Genomic DNA, 19,799 nt, shown 5'->3' with positions numbered 1-19,799 from the left:
TCAATACAATAATCCATACCTAGTGACCATAATTCATATTTGACACATTTAGAATGAATAAAGTTAAACCAAGTGCTGGAAAAAAATGTGCGACGACAAACAGCAACCAGCAGGCGTTAAAAAAGAATGAATTAAACATTGAGGATCAACTAGAGAAACTTAACATTAAGCAGAAAAATGTTAATGGATTGTTGAATGGTATCGATCATAAAACGGAAACGAAAACTACCAAAAAAGATAAACGAGTGCACAAAGACGACAAATTATCATTAATTAAAGATCATGAGCCTCTCATAAACACCAAACAAACTGAGAAAAATAGTGTAAAATACGAACATGAAGATATCACAGTTTGTGATTTAATGGATATGAATGTAGATTCTATTGAAAGTGGATTAACCGGAACTAAGTGTAAAGCAAAAACGAAAAGAACTGACTCCGAAAGATCTGTTGCGAGTACTAGTAGTAGTAAAGGAGACTCTAAATGTAAATTAGAAGATATTGAATCTTTGGATTTTGACATCACAGCGTATATCAAAGGAAGATATGGTGATAGAAAGGAAGAAGAAAAAGAACTGGAAAAGGAGAAGGTGGTTGAGGGGAATTTAGAGGAGAAATCTGTTCAATTAGAATCTGACGGTGATAAAAATAGGGTAGAAAATCCTGAAATACAATATGTTCAGTACGATTCTGAACTACAAATGCCAATGATCATGAAAATTATCCAAAAGGATTTATCAGAACCATATTCTATTTATACTTATAGATACTTTATACATAATTGGCCAAATTTATGTTTCTTGGTAAGTTAAATATTAACATAATTACTTATTGGTATAATTCAAAAATCATCATCTTCCTTAAAAATCAAATAAGTCTTTAAAAATAAAAAAAAAGCTGAAAAGTGTAAAATTTACTGAAAAATCACGTTAACCTTCGACGTGACGTCACTTTGTGATGTCATCGATCATGCTAACTATATATTTTCGCAGCACATTTGGTTAAAACGCATATTTTCGGGTGAAATACGGTTGTTTCTTAGGTTTTTGACGCACAACGACTAAAATGTCGTTCTTTACCATCTATAAACTAAAGATCTTTAAACGTTACATTTGGATCCATCTAATTTACTGACTTATTTTAGAATTTTGTGTAGAAATTCTACTTTGAGTTAGATTAATTAACATTTAAACCTGTGCGAATTTCTCAAATGTCTGGTTGGGCATGAAGCAGAGGGTGTTAGTTCTAGTTTTACACTAGCACTGTCACTATAGTGCTAGTGTAAAACTAGTCCTAGAACTACACTTAGCGGCATAAAAAACGCATCACCTAAAATGATGACCAGTTTTAAACTGCAATAACTTTTGAACGTATTGTTGAATTTGAATAAGTTTTTTTTTATTTGAAAGGTCTACCTCTGCCAATATTTCTGTAGGTGCCTTCCCCATTTTGCGTTCTTCAGTTTCAGCAATGGTGAATAACGTTAAAGCTTGTTTTCTTCCTACACTTTGAAGCTTGCTATGGGGTGCACCGACAAAAGAAATTAATTTTAATCATAAGGAGTTTGTAGTCTCGTCTGTTCTGATTACTTCTGTTTTTTTGATCAAGTTTCTATTGTTGTTAATACCAAAGTTACAAGCTCTAAAAGATAACGCAACTTGTTGTGCAGCGCCATCAGCAATTAAAGCAAGTCATTGATGTTGATAAAATTGAATTAAACTGTGACAAGTAAATCAATTTCCTTCCATCGCTTGAATGGTATCCCTCATCCTCGAGGCATACTTCGAATCAGGCTTAAATTTCATTTTGCGGAATCTGGCTCCAGTCTTCTTCTAGAGGTCATCTAGCGTTTATATAGCGGATCTAACTTGTCTCCCTAGCATATCCCACATGTGTTCTATAGGGTTTAAAGCGGAGCTATGTGCAGGCCATTCCATTCTCTTGATATCCAAATCATCCAGGTCATCCTCTCCTGCTCTGCTCCAAACTCTCTCTCGACCATCTGGAGAGTACAAGCCGACCTCGATCGTCTGAGAACAGTACGTTTTGCCACTCTGCATTGATCCACTGAACATGATCTCGTGCAAATTGTAATTGAGCAACACGATGTTCTCGAAGCAAGCTGTGGTCCAGTTGCTGATCTCTGTGATCTCTGTGTCTTTCTTACTATGCGTTCACTCACGTTCACCCGACGCACTTGCTCCAGACGATTTCTTATCTCAACTACTGTGATATGTATATATAACACGGTCGTTACAATATATCGATCATTACGGGGTTGTGCGTCTTCTTCCTGACACAGGTCGCCTGATGCTAGTCTGCCGAAATCTTTGAATGGCACGACTAACCATACTGTGTATCGCATCAAGAATACAAGCAGCATAACAAGTGCTGCATCCATCTTCCACCAAAGCCACTGGCTGAGTAACTTCTGCAGGACATAAAAGCATTTTTCTTGTCTATCAACAGTTAACGACACTAAACGTCACTGAAATGTTCTCGTCAATTTCCATGGCTTGGTTTAATTTCTGATGGTGCTGCCGAAGAAGCTGCGTTATCCTTTAGAGCTTGCAACTTTGGTGTTAACAATAATAGGCAGTTGAACAAAAAACAGAAGTGATTAGAACAGACGAGACTACAAGCTCCTAATTGTAGTTGTACACGGACTGATTTCTTTTGTCGGTGCACCCCACAGCAAGCTTCAAAGTGTAGTAAGAAAACACGCATTAGCGTTATTCACTATTGCTGAAATTGAAGAGCACCAAAATGGGGAAGGCACCATTATTCAAATCGACCAATACATTCAAAAGTTATTTCAGTTATTTATACCGCTGAGTGTAGAAACATTCGGGTTTAGCCGTGTTGAGAGACGTGAGGCTAAATCCGAATATTTCTAGTTTTCGGTCTAGTGTTAGTTCTAGTATTAATACACAGTCTATCTAACGACAGGTAGTCACTCGTTATGCATCGAAAGCCTAAGAAAAACAAGTTGTTTCATCCGTTAATATACGTTGTAATCTCACTTAGTTTAGTGAAAATAACTTTACTTTTAAGTTTATCAGATTGATTTTGTGCGTGGCTATAAAATAAACAATTTGTAGGTTGGGTCAACAGGTTTAATAGGAAAATGCGTGGTTAACATTGCTTGTGACGTCACATCGAAACTTTAATTTGATTTTTCTGTATATTCTACACTTTTCCACACTTTGTTTTTATTTTTAACGTGTTTTTTGGGTCATATCTCATTGATTAAAAAAAAATCGTCGATTTTTAAGTCACATGATGATTCTTGAATTTTTCCTAATTATTTTTCATTTCCAAATTAATTTTTTATTAATAGGCAATGTATGATGATGAATGTGTAGGAGCGATCGTATGTAAATTAGACGTCCATCGTAAATTAATTAAACGAGGATATATAGCAATGCTGGCTGTCGACAAACGATTTCGAAAACATGGTATAGGTTCGACGCTGGTTCGTAGGGCAATTGAAGAAATGATAGCTGGGAACGCAGATGAAGTAGTGCTTGAAACGGAAATAACGAACAAACCTGCGTTACGACTGTATGAAGCGTTGGGATTCGTTCGGGATAAACGACTGTTTAGGTACTATTTGAACGGCGTGGACGCCCTGAGGCTCAAACTTTGGCTCAGATGAGATCGAGAACATCAAGAATGGGAGGGTAAAATTTTTTTTATTGAAGGTGATCGTCTTGTTGTGCGCCATTTACTCAGGGTATCTATTATCGTCAAGTTTAATTAATTAGGAAAAGAAGAAAAAAATGAGTTATTATTTTATATTTTTTTCCCTTTCTTTCCGAAATACAGAGATTTCCTTTTTCTTTCAAAAAGTAATTTGTATATAGATTTTCTTCTATTAATATTTATGTTACTTGAAGGACTTTACTTTGTTTTTGAGTTGTTTTATCTTAATTTTTCTATAAGATAGGTTTGTTTTTACATCTATATATATTTTTTATGATTATTAATTATTATTAGAGAAATTTGTTAGATTATTTAAATTGTTTTTCTCTTTTTTTTTGTACTGGTAGGTTAATTTTTTCCAAAGGATTTTTTTATTTTGGAATTTTTAATTTATTAATTTTATTAAACAATTTATTAAATTAAATTTCATCAATTGTGACCATATTAATTTAAAAAAGAATCTAATCTGGATGTATTTAAACAAAAGAAATGGAACTAAACTAGATAAAAACTAAATATGCTTGGATTATAATCGACTAAATAGTTTATTTACATAAAAAGGGCCATTTAATCCTATTATAAACACCGTATTCGTTGTATAAAACAAAAAGGTCTTATTTCTTCCCAAAAAATCCGTTTAAAAGAAAATTGCGCGGAAAAAATATCATGTATAGTTAAAAAGGCATAATATTAAGTGTTTGATGTTATATTTTTCCGTTTTCTTCTTATTATACCCCTCTCCCAGCGCAAAAGACAGTTTTATTAATAAAAATAATCTTGTTCAAAAATAAATTTATCTCTAAACCGTTGAAATTTAACATTCAACGTGTTAACAGTTTAGATTATTAAAACAAGATTTTTTTTGATCAAAATGATTTTTTTAATAAACTGTATTTACTCTATAAATATGTATAATCTTGTAAATACATCACACTGTACATTATTTAAGATATAATCAATTGAATTAAAAAAAAATTGTGAAATGCTACGAAATCGAGACGATTTTCGAGGACATCTTAAATAATAGCGTGTTATTTAACAAAGAAACTAACGTGCAATAGATAAAAATATTGATTACATACATTAAACTAAAGAATTTGTCCTCTTTTTTTTTAATAAATTTTGTGTTTTATCGAGCGGAAAAATCATTAAAATGCGAAATTAACAGGAAACAATAAAAAATATTAAAAACATTTTGTTTTGGTGTTAAAGTTTTTTCTTTCTTGCTTTTTGAAATGTTACTTATTTATTTCTGAGTGTCTTTGACATTGCTAGTCTTCACTCTTATAACCCTACAGAAGTTGTATTTCACTTAGCCGTCCAAAATAACACGTAATCATTTGTTTACATTTGCAGAAGAAAAATGAAAATGTCACGAAAGAAGACATTTTCAAGGAATCCTGGGAGAGAAGTTGTGTTAAAAAACGTCTTTTTACTTGCTTGTTGACAGAACATGTTACTCCAAATAGAACTAGAGACTTCTTTGGAATACAACTAGAAAGTAGGAAATGAACTACTCGTGTTTGTAAAAAAATTATTTTACAAACATTAGATATTGGCGATAAAATGGGATTGACTTGGATTAAAAATAAGAGTAATGTTCAAAAAGCGATTGACGACGACCCTGATGAAAGAATGGTGCAAAGTGAGGAATTTGGAGGACTTTCTCATTGAATTACTTATGATGACATCACATTATTGCCGAGCGTACAAATAAACTGTAATTAGAAGCTATCTGGAAATCCAAGTGTGAACTATATGGACTTTGCAAACAAGACTGGTATAAAAAAAAAAGAAACGCAATTCTACGTTAGGACACGCTTTTAAATTTTGCGAAGCTAATTTGAAATCACAGTGCAAAGATACTTAGATTGTAGTCACACTCAAATGGAGTTTCTATTCAGAGAAAGTTGCATTCCATTTGTATGCAAGCAGTTTTTTTTTAAAGTTTCAAACAATTAAAGTTTTTCTCGTCAAATCGGCCTGGCATGAAAACTGGCGATCTTACTGTCACAGATATAAAGCTGGCCATTCGAAAATCACTCTGATGAAGTGATCAAAAAGTGAGCAGTAATTTTAGGGATCATTCACGAACATTTCAATCAGTCCATTCCAATCACTCTGCCGCAGTAGTTCGTACTATACTGGCATTTTTTAATTTTCGCAATATGGATGAAAATTTTCTCATGTTATCTACATCTGTTTGTCTGTACTTAAAAAAGAGAAAACCCAAAAAAAAGATGGGTGAAACAATAGAAGAAGACACACTCATATTAATTTGCCTAATAAATTAACCTTGGAATCTTCTGACTGGAGGAATTATTTGAGGATGAATGAACACTGTTATTTCCAACTACTTCGTTTGGTAACGCCGTTAATTCAGAAAATAGATACCAATATGAGGGAAAGTATTAGCCCTCATGAGAGGCTTGCCGCAAGTTTGCGATTTTTAGCCACAAGTTTGAATTATGAAGAGCTCAAATTTGTCACAGTTATTTCAATCCAGCGCTTATGACTTATCAAGGTTTAGTACACAAAAAGGACAAAAAATAGTCGCGCTTTGATACTCACGATTGCTCCAACGTTCCATCGTGTCAACAGTCTGTTGCGCGTTTTCTCATTCGATAGAATGAGAAAACGATGAGTTAGAGCAATAGCATTTTGGAATGGAGTGATGGACGTTTGTCCGGATGGAATTCCAACTCGTCTCATCACTCAATTCCAATCACATGAGGATTCCAAATTCACGTAGCTCTATTGGAGTGCTATCGTTCCATATGGCTAGATGGAACGCCCATGAATGGCCAGCTTAAGAGCCGTTAAATATGACCCCGACGGATCTGTGCAATACAAGCTAAAGTTTAGTGTTCCAATAATATTTGTGTCATTAAATCATCTCCAACAAGAACTGAAATCAGCCATTCATCACATTTTTTATGACACTATTTTTGCTAATTGTTGGTTAAAAATGTATTTAAACTTCTTTTTTTCCTTCCAGGTGATGCGCATTGGTATATTTTTTTGGGCCATCTCCCCTCTTTCATGCGTAACAGATGACCATATTATCTCAAACCTCTCTTTTCAACCCTGTATATGCTACTTTCCATTGCAGACATTTTGCAACTCCCTGTTTATCGTCCAAACCTCATAGCCATGTGTTAATACACTTTCAACCATAGTCTTTCCAATAAGGTTCTTATTATTCCGATTTATGTGCTTATCCCACCAGGCTTTATTATGGAATTGGGCATTGATGTATTCAGTCTTCCCAATGCTGATTCCAAACCCCATTTTGTGTAGTCTGTGTGCAGTCTTTTTAACATAAACTCCAGGTCATGTGCATCCTGCTTGGTCGTCAGCGAAGCTCAATGTGCACATTTGTGTATTATCAATCGAATTTTGATAAAAAGCGACAAAACACCAAAGAAATTTATTTTAAAGTATCTTAAATATAAAAAATATAACTTTACTTTATAATTTTCTTGTGTGTCAAAATGGAGTTACGGGGTTTTCTTGTGTCACCGACGATATATTAGTTTCGATTTCTTAAAGACGTATTGCAAACTGTTTTCTATGATTCCTGCTTTTAGAATTTATGTAGGTTTAACATGCCCTGGCTTAATGTTGCTCAAATTTCCTTCTTAATGTCTTCCGTCGCATCGGTATATTTACGAATTATCAACCTAACATAAGGCATACTCATCCAATCTGTATATGCTATCATATAGTTCAAGCAGTTCATCCATTTTTTGAATTTCTCTAGATTTAAAATACAGCATTCCTAACCGAGTAGTTATTTTCATTTCCACAACACAACGTTTAATGAAATAAATTTGTTTTATAAAGGGAACCCGAAGAATAATTTAGCCACTTGTGTAGAACCCTTTTGTTATTTTGAAAACTAATTCGTAAGCGCATGGACTTACCCCTTTCGATTCTTCCTCTTCGATATTTTTCTTTTGTCCAATTTCTTCAACCTCTTTGTAACTTTCTATTAAAAAAATCAATTCTGACAATGCCGGAACCAAAACCTCACATAAATTGAGACTACACAGACATTATTTGAAGCTGTGTGATCAATTCGGTGCCTAAATGCTCAAAAGCGTTTAATATTGAATTAGCTAGATAAGAAATGATATGATCATTGAGGATGTAGCATAACTTGATTTATTTTCTGACGCTCCTAGTGACTTTCTTGGGCCTTCGTCTTTGTGCTCGAAGGAGGTTCCAGGCAGCGCTGACATCTCAACTAGTCGTTGAGGCTTCATTAACGTAGGGCCAATCCAACGCCATTTCCTCTGCTTGATTTGGTCACAAATGGGTCGTTTTCTCTGACAAGTCTTTATTTAATATCACCTCTGATCACCTCACGTTCATAATGCATCGTAGGCAGTGATTAATGAACACTTGTAATTTGTTCGACATTTCCTTGGTCACCTTGCGTGTTTCACACTCATACAAGAGGACTGACTTTACATTGCTAGGGTATAATTACATGAAGACTTCATTTTCTCTCTGTATTCGTTTCTTCACATCTTCCATCCCTCCCAATAATGCTTCTAAGGTACACGAATTTTTCAAGTAATTCCAAGTCTCTTCCATTCGCTGTTATCTTAGGTTCAACAAAATTGATCCTCACTCCTTCATTTTTTGAAAATTGATCTTTTTTCCTGCTGCTTCATCTTTCAGATTTTTTAGCTTTACCTTCCTTTTAGCTTCATGTCATAAAATCTCTGTGAAATCAGGCAAATGTCGTCTGCAAAGTCAAGGTCCTCAAGTCTATTTGCATCCCTCATTGAGCCATTTTCTCATTTTGTCAATAAAAAGATCCAAACACCATCTGGAGGTGGTTGAAAGGTATATACCTCCTATCAAACAATTATTATCTCATAACTGATGAAAACACGAAATAATAACGGGCTTTTTAGTCTAATACCTAGATATTCTTTAAGACAAAGTAGACTCAATCATTAAAATAACGAGATCTGCAACGTTTTTAGTACCTACAACAGGTAAAGATGGGTAATGAAGTATTCCAGTTCCATGTTTTATAACTTAAGTAAAATTTGGGAACTACAGCGAGTTAATAATCGTACCCGACGTTATCATTGCAAGTATGCAACCAATTTCACAGTATTTTTATTGCAATACGGAATTTCCGTACAATGCGTATTGCGCTGTGATATTGGTTGCATACTTGCAATGATAATTAATTAACACACTGTACAGGTGGATGTTTTAATAAGACAAATTTTAAATACCAAAAAAATAAATTACATCTATTTATTTTTTTTATTTTTCAAAGCTTCCGTTTTTCTTTTAACAGATTTTATTAAAACATTTAACTCAGCATTTTTCTTCTTAACTTCAACTTTCACCTTTTTCCTATCATCATCATCGCCATCTTCTTCTTGCCTTCGTTTTAACTTCTCACTTATAATCTTTTCCATCCCTTTCGTTTTCTTATAATGCGGATCTGAAGGATCAATATTAAAATGATGACTTGTATAAAGAGCCGAAAATCGTTCGTCCTCAACGTTAATTTCAAAATCATCGGATTTAGTAACTTGTTCGTTTTTCTTCTTATTGCGTTTCTTTTTACTTTTTGATTCGTTTTCGTTATCTTGAATGTTTTTAAAATTAAAATGCTTTTTTGTGTCATCTTCGTCCATTAATAACAATTCTAAATCACCTTTGTTTTGTTTGTTAACTTCGTCATTTCGATTTGATTTTGATTTTTTCTGTGATTTCTTTTTGAATTCAGGTTTATCGAATTCTTCGGCAAAATAAGGATCATTCATGTCAATATCTGAGGGAATATCATCACTTTCTAAACTTGAATTATCTTCATTTGAATCAATTTTATTACGTTGTTTCTTTTCTTTGCGTTTTTCTTTTCGTTTATCTAAATATTTTTGAAACGGTGTTTTTTCCGTTTTTTCTTCCAATTTCTTTTTAGCCATTTTTTCTGCTTTTTCCTCCAAATCAATCCCCCAAGTTATTTCCATTTGAACGTCGTTTTTATCTTTTTCTTTCTCTTTGTTTTCAATTTCACTTAATAAAGCTCTGTATTTATCAATTGGATCATTATTTTCTTCTTTTTCATCATCATCATCACTTTGTGAATCATCATTTTCGTTATCTTCTTCATCTTCACTGCTTGATGCTAAATAATTTTGAAGATCCTCTTGAGCAATTTCATCTAATTTTCCTTTAGCAAGCTTTTGTGTGATCTCAATTCTATCAGGATTAGTTTCATCCCAAGTTAAATCAACTTTAGCTTGTTGTAAAGCTGTTGTAGTGAAAAATCTAGGTTGATATTTAACCATATCTGGTAATTTTTCACAAATTTCTTTTGGCTCATCATCAAATTCCATATCATCAGGAATAAATCTTAAATCAATTTTAGTTGCACTCGATTCATATTCCATTCCATCACACTCACTATAAATTTTGCTTGCTGTATTCACAGAATCACAAACAATCACAGCATAATAATATTTTAATCTGTTTAATTGATATTGTCTTAGCTTTTCCATATGGTATTTTGAGCCTTCTTCGTTTTCATCCTTGTTTTCATCGTTTTCTTGGTTTTCAACAAGTTCTATTGGTCCTTTAAGGTCTTCCTCTTTCATTCTTTCTTTTCCAAATTCGGATGGATAAATGCTAACGTTTTTAATGAGCCCACCTTGTGGAACAAAAGAGTTTAATAAAACCATTATATCCACGGCTCTTATTCTATCCCAATCCATGTTACAAGCAGCCAATCTGTATGTTGAATCATCAGTTCTTTCAGCATCAGCATCTAATTCACCCCATTTATGTTCTATTTTATCATCTGTATCTGATATCTCGCTATCACTTTCTTCATCATCTGAAGAACTTTCTGATAAAAGTGTGGATTCGCCTCGTGCATAATCAACACTTAAATCTTTTAATTTTTGCTTAACGCTTTTTGTAACTTCTTTATCCCCATCTTCTTTTAAGTTTAAATCTTCGTTTTCAGATGGAGAATCATCGAGTGATTCCGATTCTGAATCACTTTCTCCTGAAGATATATGATAGTATCTTCTTAAATCGGTGTTAGATGATTTATTAACAGTTCTTCCACGTTTATCAACGGTATAATTCACTTTGAATTGTTTATCTTTAAACATAGACTGGAAACGTTTATCTATTTTAACTTTTTTGTCGCTTTTACGAATGTTTTTGAATTTTGGATCGGTTGCGATGTGTGCAAATCGTTTATCTTCCATTTTTTCTGTTTTAAACTGGAAAATTGAATTAGATTGTAGATATTAATTAGGTATACAACGTGGTCTAACCTCAAAATTAGACAGATGTCAACAATTCAAACTCGAAGAACTAAAATAACTAGATTAAAACGAAAATAACTAGAAAATATTTTTTTATTTTCGCAATTAAAAAAAATTAATTTCAAATAAATTAGATTTTAGTATTTCTCTTTTATGTATTAATAAATTAATTGGGGATTAGAATTAATTGTAATGAAATAGGTTTTAAATAAATTATTGTGCAAAATGATGACATAACCTAACAATGTTTTAATGAAATCTGTGATTCATTTCGGTAGTTTTTCTCATTTCGAATAGGTAAAAATCTTTTTTTATATCTTTAATTGTACTAACAAACGTTAAAATGTTATAGCTTTTAACGAAATTCATCATCGTTAAATATTAACTAAAGAAATCACCATAACTCCATCATCTGCGATTCATCCCCCAAATATGGTATGGTTTCGGTTATTTAAATTAATCTAATAATAAAAACGTCGCTTATGGCTGTCATACTTGTTTTAAACACAGGTACACATAAAATTTTAATTAAAGGAATTTCAATACTTTTCTATACAAAGAAGGTTACATTTTTTTCTTAACCTGTTTATGCCTGAATTAATTTCTTTTAGATTTGTGTGTCTCCAGTGTCATTTTGGTGCAGTTTTTATCGTTTGCAACTTACTTCAAGAATTATTTTTAAGAAAATATTTGGTTCTAGTTTTTTTGAATGTTCTATTAATGAAACAATGAGCATGAACAAGACCATATACTTTCTCAATAAAATCAATCAAATCAACATAAACTTTAACAATAAATGTGTTGGAATTATTGATTGTCCATTATCTTGTGTGGAAGTGAACAAAACAGGATTCATGCAGATTGACTTTACATTTTTGACAACACTATCTCCTGGTTTTTTTAAAGAAAGCATAGCGATTTTGTTTGCACAACTACTTATTCTTCAGAAATGCAAATATTCCATTTTTTACCCAAGTCCTTTTTTATATAGTTGCCATCCTGGAAGTGTAGAATCATAAGTACTGACTATCAGAACTATTCTATTATCATGCCAGCTTGTAATGGTTAGTTTATTGGCAACATATGTACAATAGTCATAGACACCTCTGTCCTTCTTTTCTACCACTTTTGAAGGTATTATACTTTTCAATCCTATTATATTTTATAGTTCTTGTACATCTGTATCTTTTTCCTGTAATGAGTTATTAGTTTGTTTTGGTAGGACTTTTATCAGTCCAAGTACAGCAGACTCTCCTATACCAAATGCTGGTTCCAGTATAGGTTTTCTTACTTTTTTTTATTTACCAGAGCAGCTCTAGACATGGCATTTTTATTATTTCACAATATACTATATAATATACCTACTATACAACATGAGGGGTCGCCTTCACTCTCCTAAGCACCTTGTGGGTTGGGTTGGGTTGGGTTGGATTAGAGGAAAAATAATTTACAATAAGTGTAGTTCTTGGGATAATCTCCTTTACAATCGCCTGTGAATATTTCTTTTGCCCAAATTGTGGAGTTCTGTTGATTCACACATGTGTAGTCGTTCGTGGAACTTTTTGGTTTTTGTTGAAATAAACTCTTGAATCGTTTTAATGTCCAATTCTAAGTATCTTATTTTGTAGTACACACAACTTTTTCCGATTTGATTTTGCCGCATTTCCTCATATCTCACGGGCGTACATCATCATTGGGCGAATTAACGAGGTGTAAATTAGAATAGTGCATTAAGTTTTAAGGGAAGATTTCCTGTTTATGATACTATATAATTCAGCTAGTCTCCCATAACCTTTATTTAGCTTCAAGTTGATATGATATTTTCAAGTGAGTCTTGTATCCAAATGAATCCCCAGATATTTTACTGCTTCTTCGTTGTTTTTCCACTCTATCTGTTTGTCGTTGATAAGTAATTGTTGAGGGTTTCTTATATGTCTTAATGTAAAAATTTTTGCTGCATATTTTTGTTCATTAATGTCTAAATTCCATAGGTTGAGTTATCTAATTGATCTTCATCTTTTGTAAATAAGACTGTGTCATCCGCAAATATAGCTATGTCATTCTGAATAATTTGGGTGATATCGTGCATATAAATATTAAAAAGAATGGGGGCCAGGACACCGCCTTGTGGAACATCTGCTCATATTGATGATTTGGGGGAGAAGCAGTCGTGGATTTTGGTGGAAAAGGTTCGGTTTGTCAGAAAAGATAGAAGGATTAATTTGAGGTATTGTGGTAAATCAAGTTTAAGGATCTTGAATTTCAATCCATCCCATCAAATTCGATCGAAAGCTTGTGTAAAGTCCAAGAAGAGCGGTGTTGTGTACATTTTGTTCATCAGATACCCAAAAGGTTCGCGGAGGCACCACATCTTTTAACTGCATCGTATCGGCTTTCCTTTTAAAAAATTTTTTTTTTCTTACCAAAGTATGGAACCATACTTGCATTTAAAAATTTTGAATTAAGCATTTGCATCAATTCTCGTAGTTTTGCAAATTTGTTGCCCAGAGAAAGGTTGTTATTATCTGCACAGTATTATCTTTTTATCATTTCGAATCTATTTCTTCTCATAGAATTCACTAGTGCCATATTGCAAGATTCGGTTCCTAGCTCCCACCACATTCTACATCTTGGAACAACACAATAGGCAGATAATAGTAGTATGGCCAAAAAGCACTTTATCAAGAAAAAGCTCAAAGCATTTCACCAGATCATAAGGAATGGGTGCTGATTGTATCAGTTTCTCAAAGTTCGGAAACCCAGAAATAAGATCGGATTTTTGCTAGTTTCTTTTGCATTTCTGACAAAGGTTCGTTGTCACTATTTGACTCTTCGTCAGTGTCGCTGTCTCCAATTCTGAAACTCCGTTCTTGATTTGTCATTTTCGCCATAGCTTCCGCTTGAAGCTATCCAGTTATTGATCATTCAGTTATTGATGTCGTTGCAGAAGTCTTCATTGCCGCTATCTTCAGCACCATCATCTGGAGGAGTGATAAAAACGTCTTCCATTACTTGAATGAGTTCTGCTGTTGTGAGGGATCTGAAATTATTAAAAAGCTTTATGGTCCCGTGCAGCTCATAGTTCCAATATTGGAACTTTTGGGAAAAAGTTTTTTTTTTGTACTTATCGTATTTATTATTATAAATGATATATGGAAATGTGTTGAGAATTGTTAGGGCAATAAACATAACTCAAAATAATGGATAATATTAGTTTAAAAATAGAAAATGACACTTACCTTTTACTAGCCATTTTTTACGAAAGAAATTTCCAACTTTTTTACACGTTAAAAGCACAATAATTCGTCAACATATTTACTAAAACGTGTTGCTGCCTGCAAAATCAAATTCAATTATTGGCATAAACGGGTTAATATGTACGGTGTGACGCAAAAGTCTTGAAATTTCACTTTTTACATAAAATAATGTTAATAAAACCCATTAATAATAATAATTAATAACAACAGCGATGTCGCGACGATCAAAAGATCTTTTTGGAGTGTTACGTGGTGTTCAAAGCGTTATCGAAGCCGGCGTAAAATTGCAAGAGGAAGAGTTAAAATACATTTGGAAACACTCCAGCATAAAAAACCTCATTCAAGATGTATCTAAAAATGTTAATAAGGCTTCACCAAAATCATCGGAAGATATTGTTAAGAATTTTAATGAAACTATTGAAAGATTTAGTACTGTAGCTTATGGTATTCGAGAATACATCAATTATACGCCTACATCTGCTGCAACTGTTAATGAAGGTCAGTTTAACACTAAAAAATGCATTAACAAGTATTACAAGTAACACGTTTAATAATAACGATGAAACGAAATGTTTGTGGGGAGTTAAAAATTACAAAAAACTTACGGGTAGTTTTAGGAGAAGAAAAATACGAGAAAAAGGTTGAAAATAATTTAACGAAAGAAAAGGATAAAAGTGAAGTTAAAGAAAAAAGATTTAAAATCAAATTGACACCTCGAGATAAAGCGTTGTTAAAGAAATTAGATATGGAACATAGGAAAAAAATGGAAAAATTAATGAAAGATAAAAAAGACGAAACAACGCAAGAAGCCAAGAAAGATTCAACAATTGAAGATAAAGTAGAAGAAAAAATAACAGCAAGTCCTAATCCCAAATCATTCCAAACTGTAATAAAAACTCCCAAATAAAATTGTCATAACATTCTTAATTTTTTTTATAATTCACAGTTAAGTCCCTCATCAAAACAACGAAGTGTTCCTTCATCTCGTATTGGTAGAATGGTATCTTTTGGTTCTTTAGCGGCTGGATTAGGTTTAGGAACTATAGCGGAATATACACGAAGATCTTTAGGCATGGGCAATCAAAATCAATCAAATTTATTTTTAACCGAAGCTAATATGGAAAGAATTGTTGATACTTTATGCAAAGTACGTGGTGCTGCTTTAAAAATTGGTCAAATCTTAAGTATTCAAGACGATTCTGTGATTAATCCTCAATTAGCTAAAGCTTTAGAAAGGGTTCGAAAATCAGCAGATTTTATGCCACAATGGCAATTGGAGAAAGTATTAACTTTAGAGTTAGGTGATGAATGGAGGAGTAAATTTGCCGAGTTTAATGACAAACCATTTGCTGCAGCTTCAATCGGGCAAGTTCATTGGGGTAAAATGCCTGATGGACGTGAAGTTGCAATAAAAATTCAATATCCGGGTGTAGCTAAAGGAATTGAAAGCGATATCGATAACTTATTTGGCGTTTTAAAACTTTGGAATATTTTTCCTGAAGGAATGTTTGTTGATAATTTAGTGATGGTTGCTAAAAGAGAATTAGCTTGGGAAGTTGATTACGAAAGAGAAGCAAAATGCACAGAGAAATTTAAAGATTTATTAAAACCATATCCCGATTATTTCGTACCAGATGTAATCGAAGATGTTTCAACTAAACAAGTTTTTACAACGGAAATGTTAGAAGGCGTCCCCGTCGATCAATGCAAAGATATGAGTCAAGAAGACCGAGATTTTATTGCAACAAAAATCTTGGAGTTAATTTTGAGGGAGTTATTCGAATTTAGATATATGCAAACTGACCCAAATTGGGCTAATTTTCTTTATGACGCTAAAAATAAGAAACTTTTGTTGCTTGATTTTGGAGCAAGTCGAGAATACTCTAAAGAATTTATTGATCGATACATTAAGATTATTAAAGCCGCCGCTGATGATGATCGACAATCAGTTTTACAAGGTTCTAGAGATATTGGATTTTTAACTGGATATGAAACCAAAGTAAGTTATTGAAAAATTGTAAGTTTTAAAAAAATTAATTTTAATTTTAGTCAATGGAAAATGCGCACGTTGATGCTGTTATGATTTTGGGCGAAATATTTAGATGTGAAGGTAATTATGATTTTGCCCAACACAATACAACGGAAAGATTACAAAGTTTAGTTCCAACAATTGTTAGTCAACGTTTATGTCCGCCTCCAGAAGAAATTTATTCGCTACATAGGAAATTGTCTGGAATTTTTATGTTATGCAGTAAATTAAAAGCCCATGTTCCAAGTAGAAATCTTTTCCTTCAGTTTTATGAGCATTATATGAAAAATAATCATTGATGATTGTGAACAAGTTTTAGTTATTTTATTAATATTGTTGTTGTTTTCTTTTGTAACAAACTAATTCATTAACAAATATAATTATTATATGATTTGTTTTATTTCAACAATATGTATTGTCTATATTAATAATAATAAGTTTAACTTAGATATAATTCAACAAATTTTGATGTAATTATGTTAAGAATTATTTAATTCAATACAAAATAATATAGGGTTTTAAAACACATAGAGCTTATCGATTTGGTTTGCTGTCTAAAATTTTCTAAAGTGTATGCAGAACTCTTAAAGCGCATAGCCACCAAAAAACATATTGCGAGCAGTTTGTGCATAATTACACCATCTGTTCATACAGCCCTCAAGAACTGATGGCGAACAGTTGGGTAAGTTCAGAAGCTCTGCTTAACCCGTTTAATTCCCGTTTTTGTTAATTCTCGAACAAAATCTGCAATCCTTTTTAAATATTGCTTTCTCATTTTACTTTTAAAGGGTTTGTTAATACACACATCCACAGGTTGTTGTATGGATGCCATTCCACCAGGTATCACGACAAGAAGTCCGCTTACTGAACCAAGGGCAATTATTGACGGCGTTTACGACTCCATACTTGTATTAACCATTCTAACATCATCCATACTCTGTGCTGCGCCCTAACAAAGACTTCTTTCGAATTTCGGAATGGTTTTTCTTCTCAATATTAATAATGGCGGCAATTTTTCCCCATCACCAGTTGCTGCTAGCATCACTGCAACGCGCAAATTTCCCAACCCGTCGTTTCTAAAGTAATTCCCCTCATCACTTCTTTTTATTGCGTGATTGGGAAGCATATCTAGATATACTATACTCGCAGGTTGATACAAATTGAAATTATCTTGAAAATCATTGTAGTTCTGCGCCTCAACGATAACCCAGTCTGGAATAGCTGCCTTGTGTTTGCGTGCCAAATGTTACTCTCAACAACGCCAAAAGTTGTACCAGCAAATAGAACGTAAGCTATTAGTACAATTGTTAATTAAAATTATTTACAAAGTGTTTCTAATCTCATTTTGCATTGGGTTTCTCTCAACAATAAATTCGCTTAACTGAAAATTTCAATTCTATTCTTCTTTTTCTACTCTGGTTTCTGGACTACTCTACACTGGACTAGAATACCTTGTTTCGTTTTGGGAGCGTTACAATCTTACTCCTTGGAAACTACTTATTTCGCAGAACTACTTCTCTGGACTCCAATGGAAAAACTCTTGGAACTCCAACTCAAAAAATTCACTCAACTCCACTCTTGGAACTCTCTACTGCACTCTGGGACTCTTCCTCGCTCATTACTAACTCTTAGTCTTTTATTCCGTTTGAAAGTTTAAACACTTCGATTCGAGTGCTCTTAATTTAAACAATGGTTTCAATTGGCCGAAACAAACTCGGACCACTGAAAACATTCCGCACTAAACTAAAGTAGGGAAGAAATCATACAGAGAATCCTTCCCAAATTAATGAAACAAAGATCGAAAGACAAACACAAAAAAATCAATCAGAAAATCAGAAGTTTGGGCAATGCAATTCTAAATATTTTCTTTTACATAGTCAGGGAGGAAATGAAGGTAGATAAGGTTTTGAGGTGAAAGGAAGTGTGCATTGTGTAGTAAATCTTGGGGGAGTGCTACAAACAGATTGAGGCAGGAAAGGGTCATTATGGGCAGCGAGAAAGGGTGAGATATTCAACGGAAGAAGTGAACAGGAAAAGAAAGGAAGGGATTGAGACAGCTGGAACGCAGAGACAGGGATTTGGGAATGCAAGAGAGAGGGACGGAGATAAGGGAATGTAGGTACGAGCCAAAATATGGCGAAATTGTAGCGGAGGGGCTACCGAAGTACCTGATGACGGAGGAGAAGAGGATGGTAGCTAGGTTTAGATGTGGCAATGAAGAAAGAGCGAATACATATTGGATGGAGGACGAGGAGAGTCTTTACACCATCTGCTGGTGAAGTGTAATATATTGAGGGAGGAGGAGATGGATTGGCAACAAGTGTTAGGATAAAGGACGGATGGACAGAGGTAAATGGGGACAGCAAGAAGACGTAGAGAGACAGGGAGAGGCTTTAAAAATTTAAATTGCAACCTTCTGTGAAACAATAAATTTTTATTATGTTTCTAAACATTTTCTTGCAGTTTAGAGTTTTGCAGTGTAATTCCAAGCTATTCCTTACAATTCAAAGTTTTGGCAGTGTAAATCCAGATATTTTCTTGCAGCATAAAATCTATGGTAATTTTATAAGTTAAATTGCGTTATTTTTGCCTTGACAAAAACTGTAACCACTTTCTGCAACAGTTTCGTTTGTTGTTAATTTATGCCTAATAATCATTCAAGTAATGTAGATATTTTATACATTTTCTTTCTGCTAGTTTCTTGGTCTCACGATTCAGGATTAAAGCATGGATTTCTTCGCATAACTACTACAGGTCGGGTTCCACATTTGTATTTTATTCCTGATTGTTGGGAAATAATTTTTACTTCTTAGAGGCATTCGAGGTTAATTAACAAGTATTGGCAGCTAGTTATTATTTAAAGGCGAAAAGTATTCGATGCAACTGGGAGCTTAATGATTTAAGGTATTGAGAATAGCTGCAAGTTGGTAAAAATGAAATATATTTTGGGGGACAATTAGGAGTTGGTAGTTGATGCCTAATGGAGGGTATTTGGTCAATCAATTGTGACCTTTTCGTAATTCTGTTTGTGATTAGTATTCATTCTGCAGTTTTTAGAACTGAGCTGTGGTCTATCCTCTGCAGTTATGATTTGTAGTATACAATCTGGAGCTGCAGTTTTCAGTTTTTTGCTATACTTTGCAGTATCCAGTGTATACTAATCGCTTGCAGTTTGTAATTTGTAACTCTCGATTATTTTTCAGGATAGCAGTTGGTTGGTAGCTATGATTTACAGTATGCTGCCTGTATTGCGGCTGTATTTAACAGCACACCTCCTAAAACAATGGCATGTAGTTTTTTATTTGTGGTTTGCAACATACAGACCCCAGCTATAGCATGTGGTATGCTATATACAGCTATAATTTGAAGTAACGTCGTTTTCCCGAATTCGTTTCATCGTTAACAATTTGCAAGAGACCTCGAGTAAAAGATAAGATTTAGAAGCAAAACATTTTTGTACATTGCAGTAGATCTGGAGTAAGACACTTCATG

At 33.4% G+C, this 19,799-nt stretch overlaps 3 protein-coding genes across 5 annotated transcripts; 2 read left to right on the top strand and 1 right to left on the bottom strand.

Annotated features, from left to right (window-relative positions):
* The first annotated feature begins 53 nt into the window (after positions 1-53).
* LOC111414402 (N(alpha)-acetyltransferase 30 A) lies at positions 54-4,898 on the top strand. Its single transcript, XM_023045738.2, has 2 exons — positions 54-803; positions 3,341-4,898. The coding sequence occupies exons 1-2, from the start codon at positions 54-56 to the stop codon at positions 3,656-3,658; spliced, it is 1,068 nt and encodes a 355-aa protein (XP_022901506.2). The 3' UTR covers positions 3,659-4,898.
* Positions 4,899-8,974: 4,076 nt separating this feature from the next.
* LOC111414431 (ESF1 homolog) lies at positions 8,975-11,053 on the bottom strand. Its single transcript, XM_071199725.1, has one exon. It carries the CDS (start codon positions 10,959-10,961, stop codon positions 8,985-8,987), a length of 1,977 nt encoding a protein of 658 aa, XP_071055826.1. The 5' UTR covers positions 10,962-11,053; the 3' UTR covers positions 8,975-8,984.
* A 33-nt stretch (positions 11,054-11,086) lies between these two features.
* On the top strand, positions 11,087-16,693 carry LOC111414427 (ubiquinone biosynthesis protein COQ8, mitochondrial). 3 transcript variants are annotated; one of them, XM_023045768.2, is made up of 6 exons: positions 11,087-11,318; positions 11,374-11,531; positions 14,489-14,776; positions 14,896-15,164; positions 15,225-16,277; positions 16,328-16,693. In XM_023045768.2, exons 2-6 carry the CDS (start codon positions 11,504-11,506, stop codon positions 16,604-16,606), a joined length of 1,917 nt encoding a protein of 638 aa, XP_022901536.1. In that variant the 5' UTR covers positions 11,087-11,318; positions 11,374-11,503; the 3' UTR covers positions 16,607-16,693. The 3 variants fall into 3 exon arrangements, with proteins under 3 accessions (XP_022901536.1, XP_022901535.1, XP_022901538.1); XM_023045767.2 differs by having other exon boundaries at positions 14,890-15,164; XM_023045770.2 differs by lacking the exon at positions 11,374-11,531 and having other exon boundaries at positions 11,190-11,318; positions 14,890-15,164.
* Positions 16,694-19,799: the final 3,106 nt, after the last annotated feature.

The sequence above is a fragment of the Onthophagus taurus genome, chromosome 11 (genome assembly GCF_036711975.1).
Source record: "Onthophagus taurus isolate NC chromosome 11, IU_Otau_3.0, whole genome shotgun sequence".
Lineage (NCBI taxonomy): Eukaryota > Metazoa > Arthropoda > Insecta > Coleoptera > Scarabaeidae > Onthophagus > Onthophagus taurus.
Note: the sequence above shows the minus strand (reverse complement) of the source record. Positions and strands in the feature narration are given on the sequence as shown.

Coding starts and splice junctions, on each gene's coding strand:
- LOC111414427 (XM_023045767.2), top strand. CDS start 11,504: ATGGCTGTCATACTTGTTTTAAACACAG. Junction 11,532..14,488: donor CATACTTGTTTTAAACACAG/GTACACATAAAA, acceptor TAATAACAACAG/CGATGTCGCGACGATCAAAA. Junction 16,278..16,327: donor TAACTGGATATGAAACCAAA/GTAAGTTATTGA, acceptor TTTTAATTTTAG/TCAATGGAAAATGCGCACGT.
- LOC111414431 (XM_071199725.1), bottom strand. CDS start 10,961: ATGGAAGATAAACGATTTGCACACATCGCAACCGATCCAAAATTCAAA.
- LOC111414402 (XM_023045738.2), top strand. CDS start 54: ATGAATAAAGTTAAACCAAGTGCTGGAAAAAAATGTGCGACGACAAAC. Junction 804..3,340: donor GGCCAAATTTATGTTTCTTG/GTAAGTTAAATA, acceptor TTTTATTAATAG/GCAATGTATGATGATGAATG.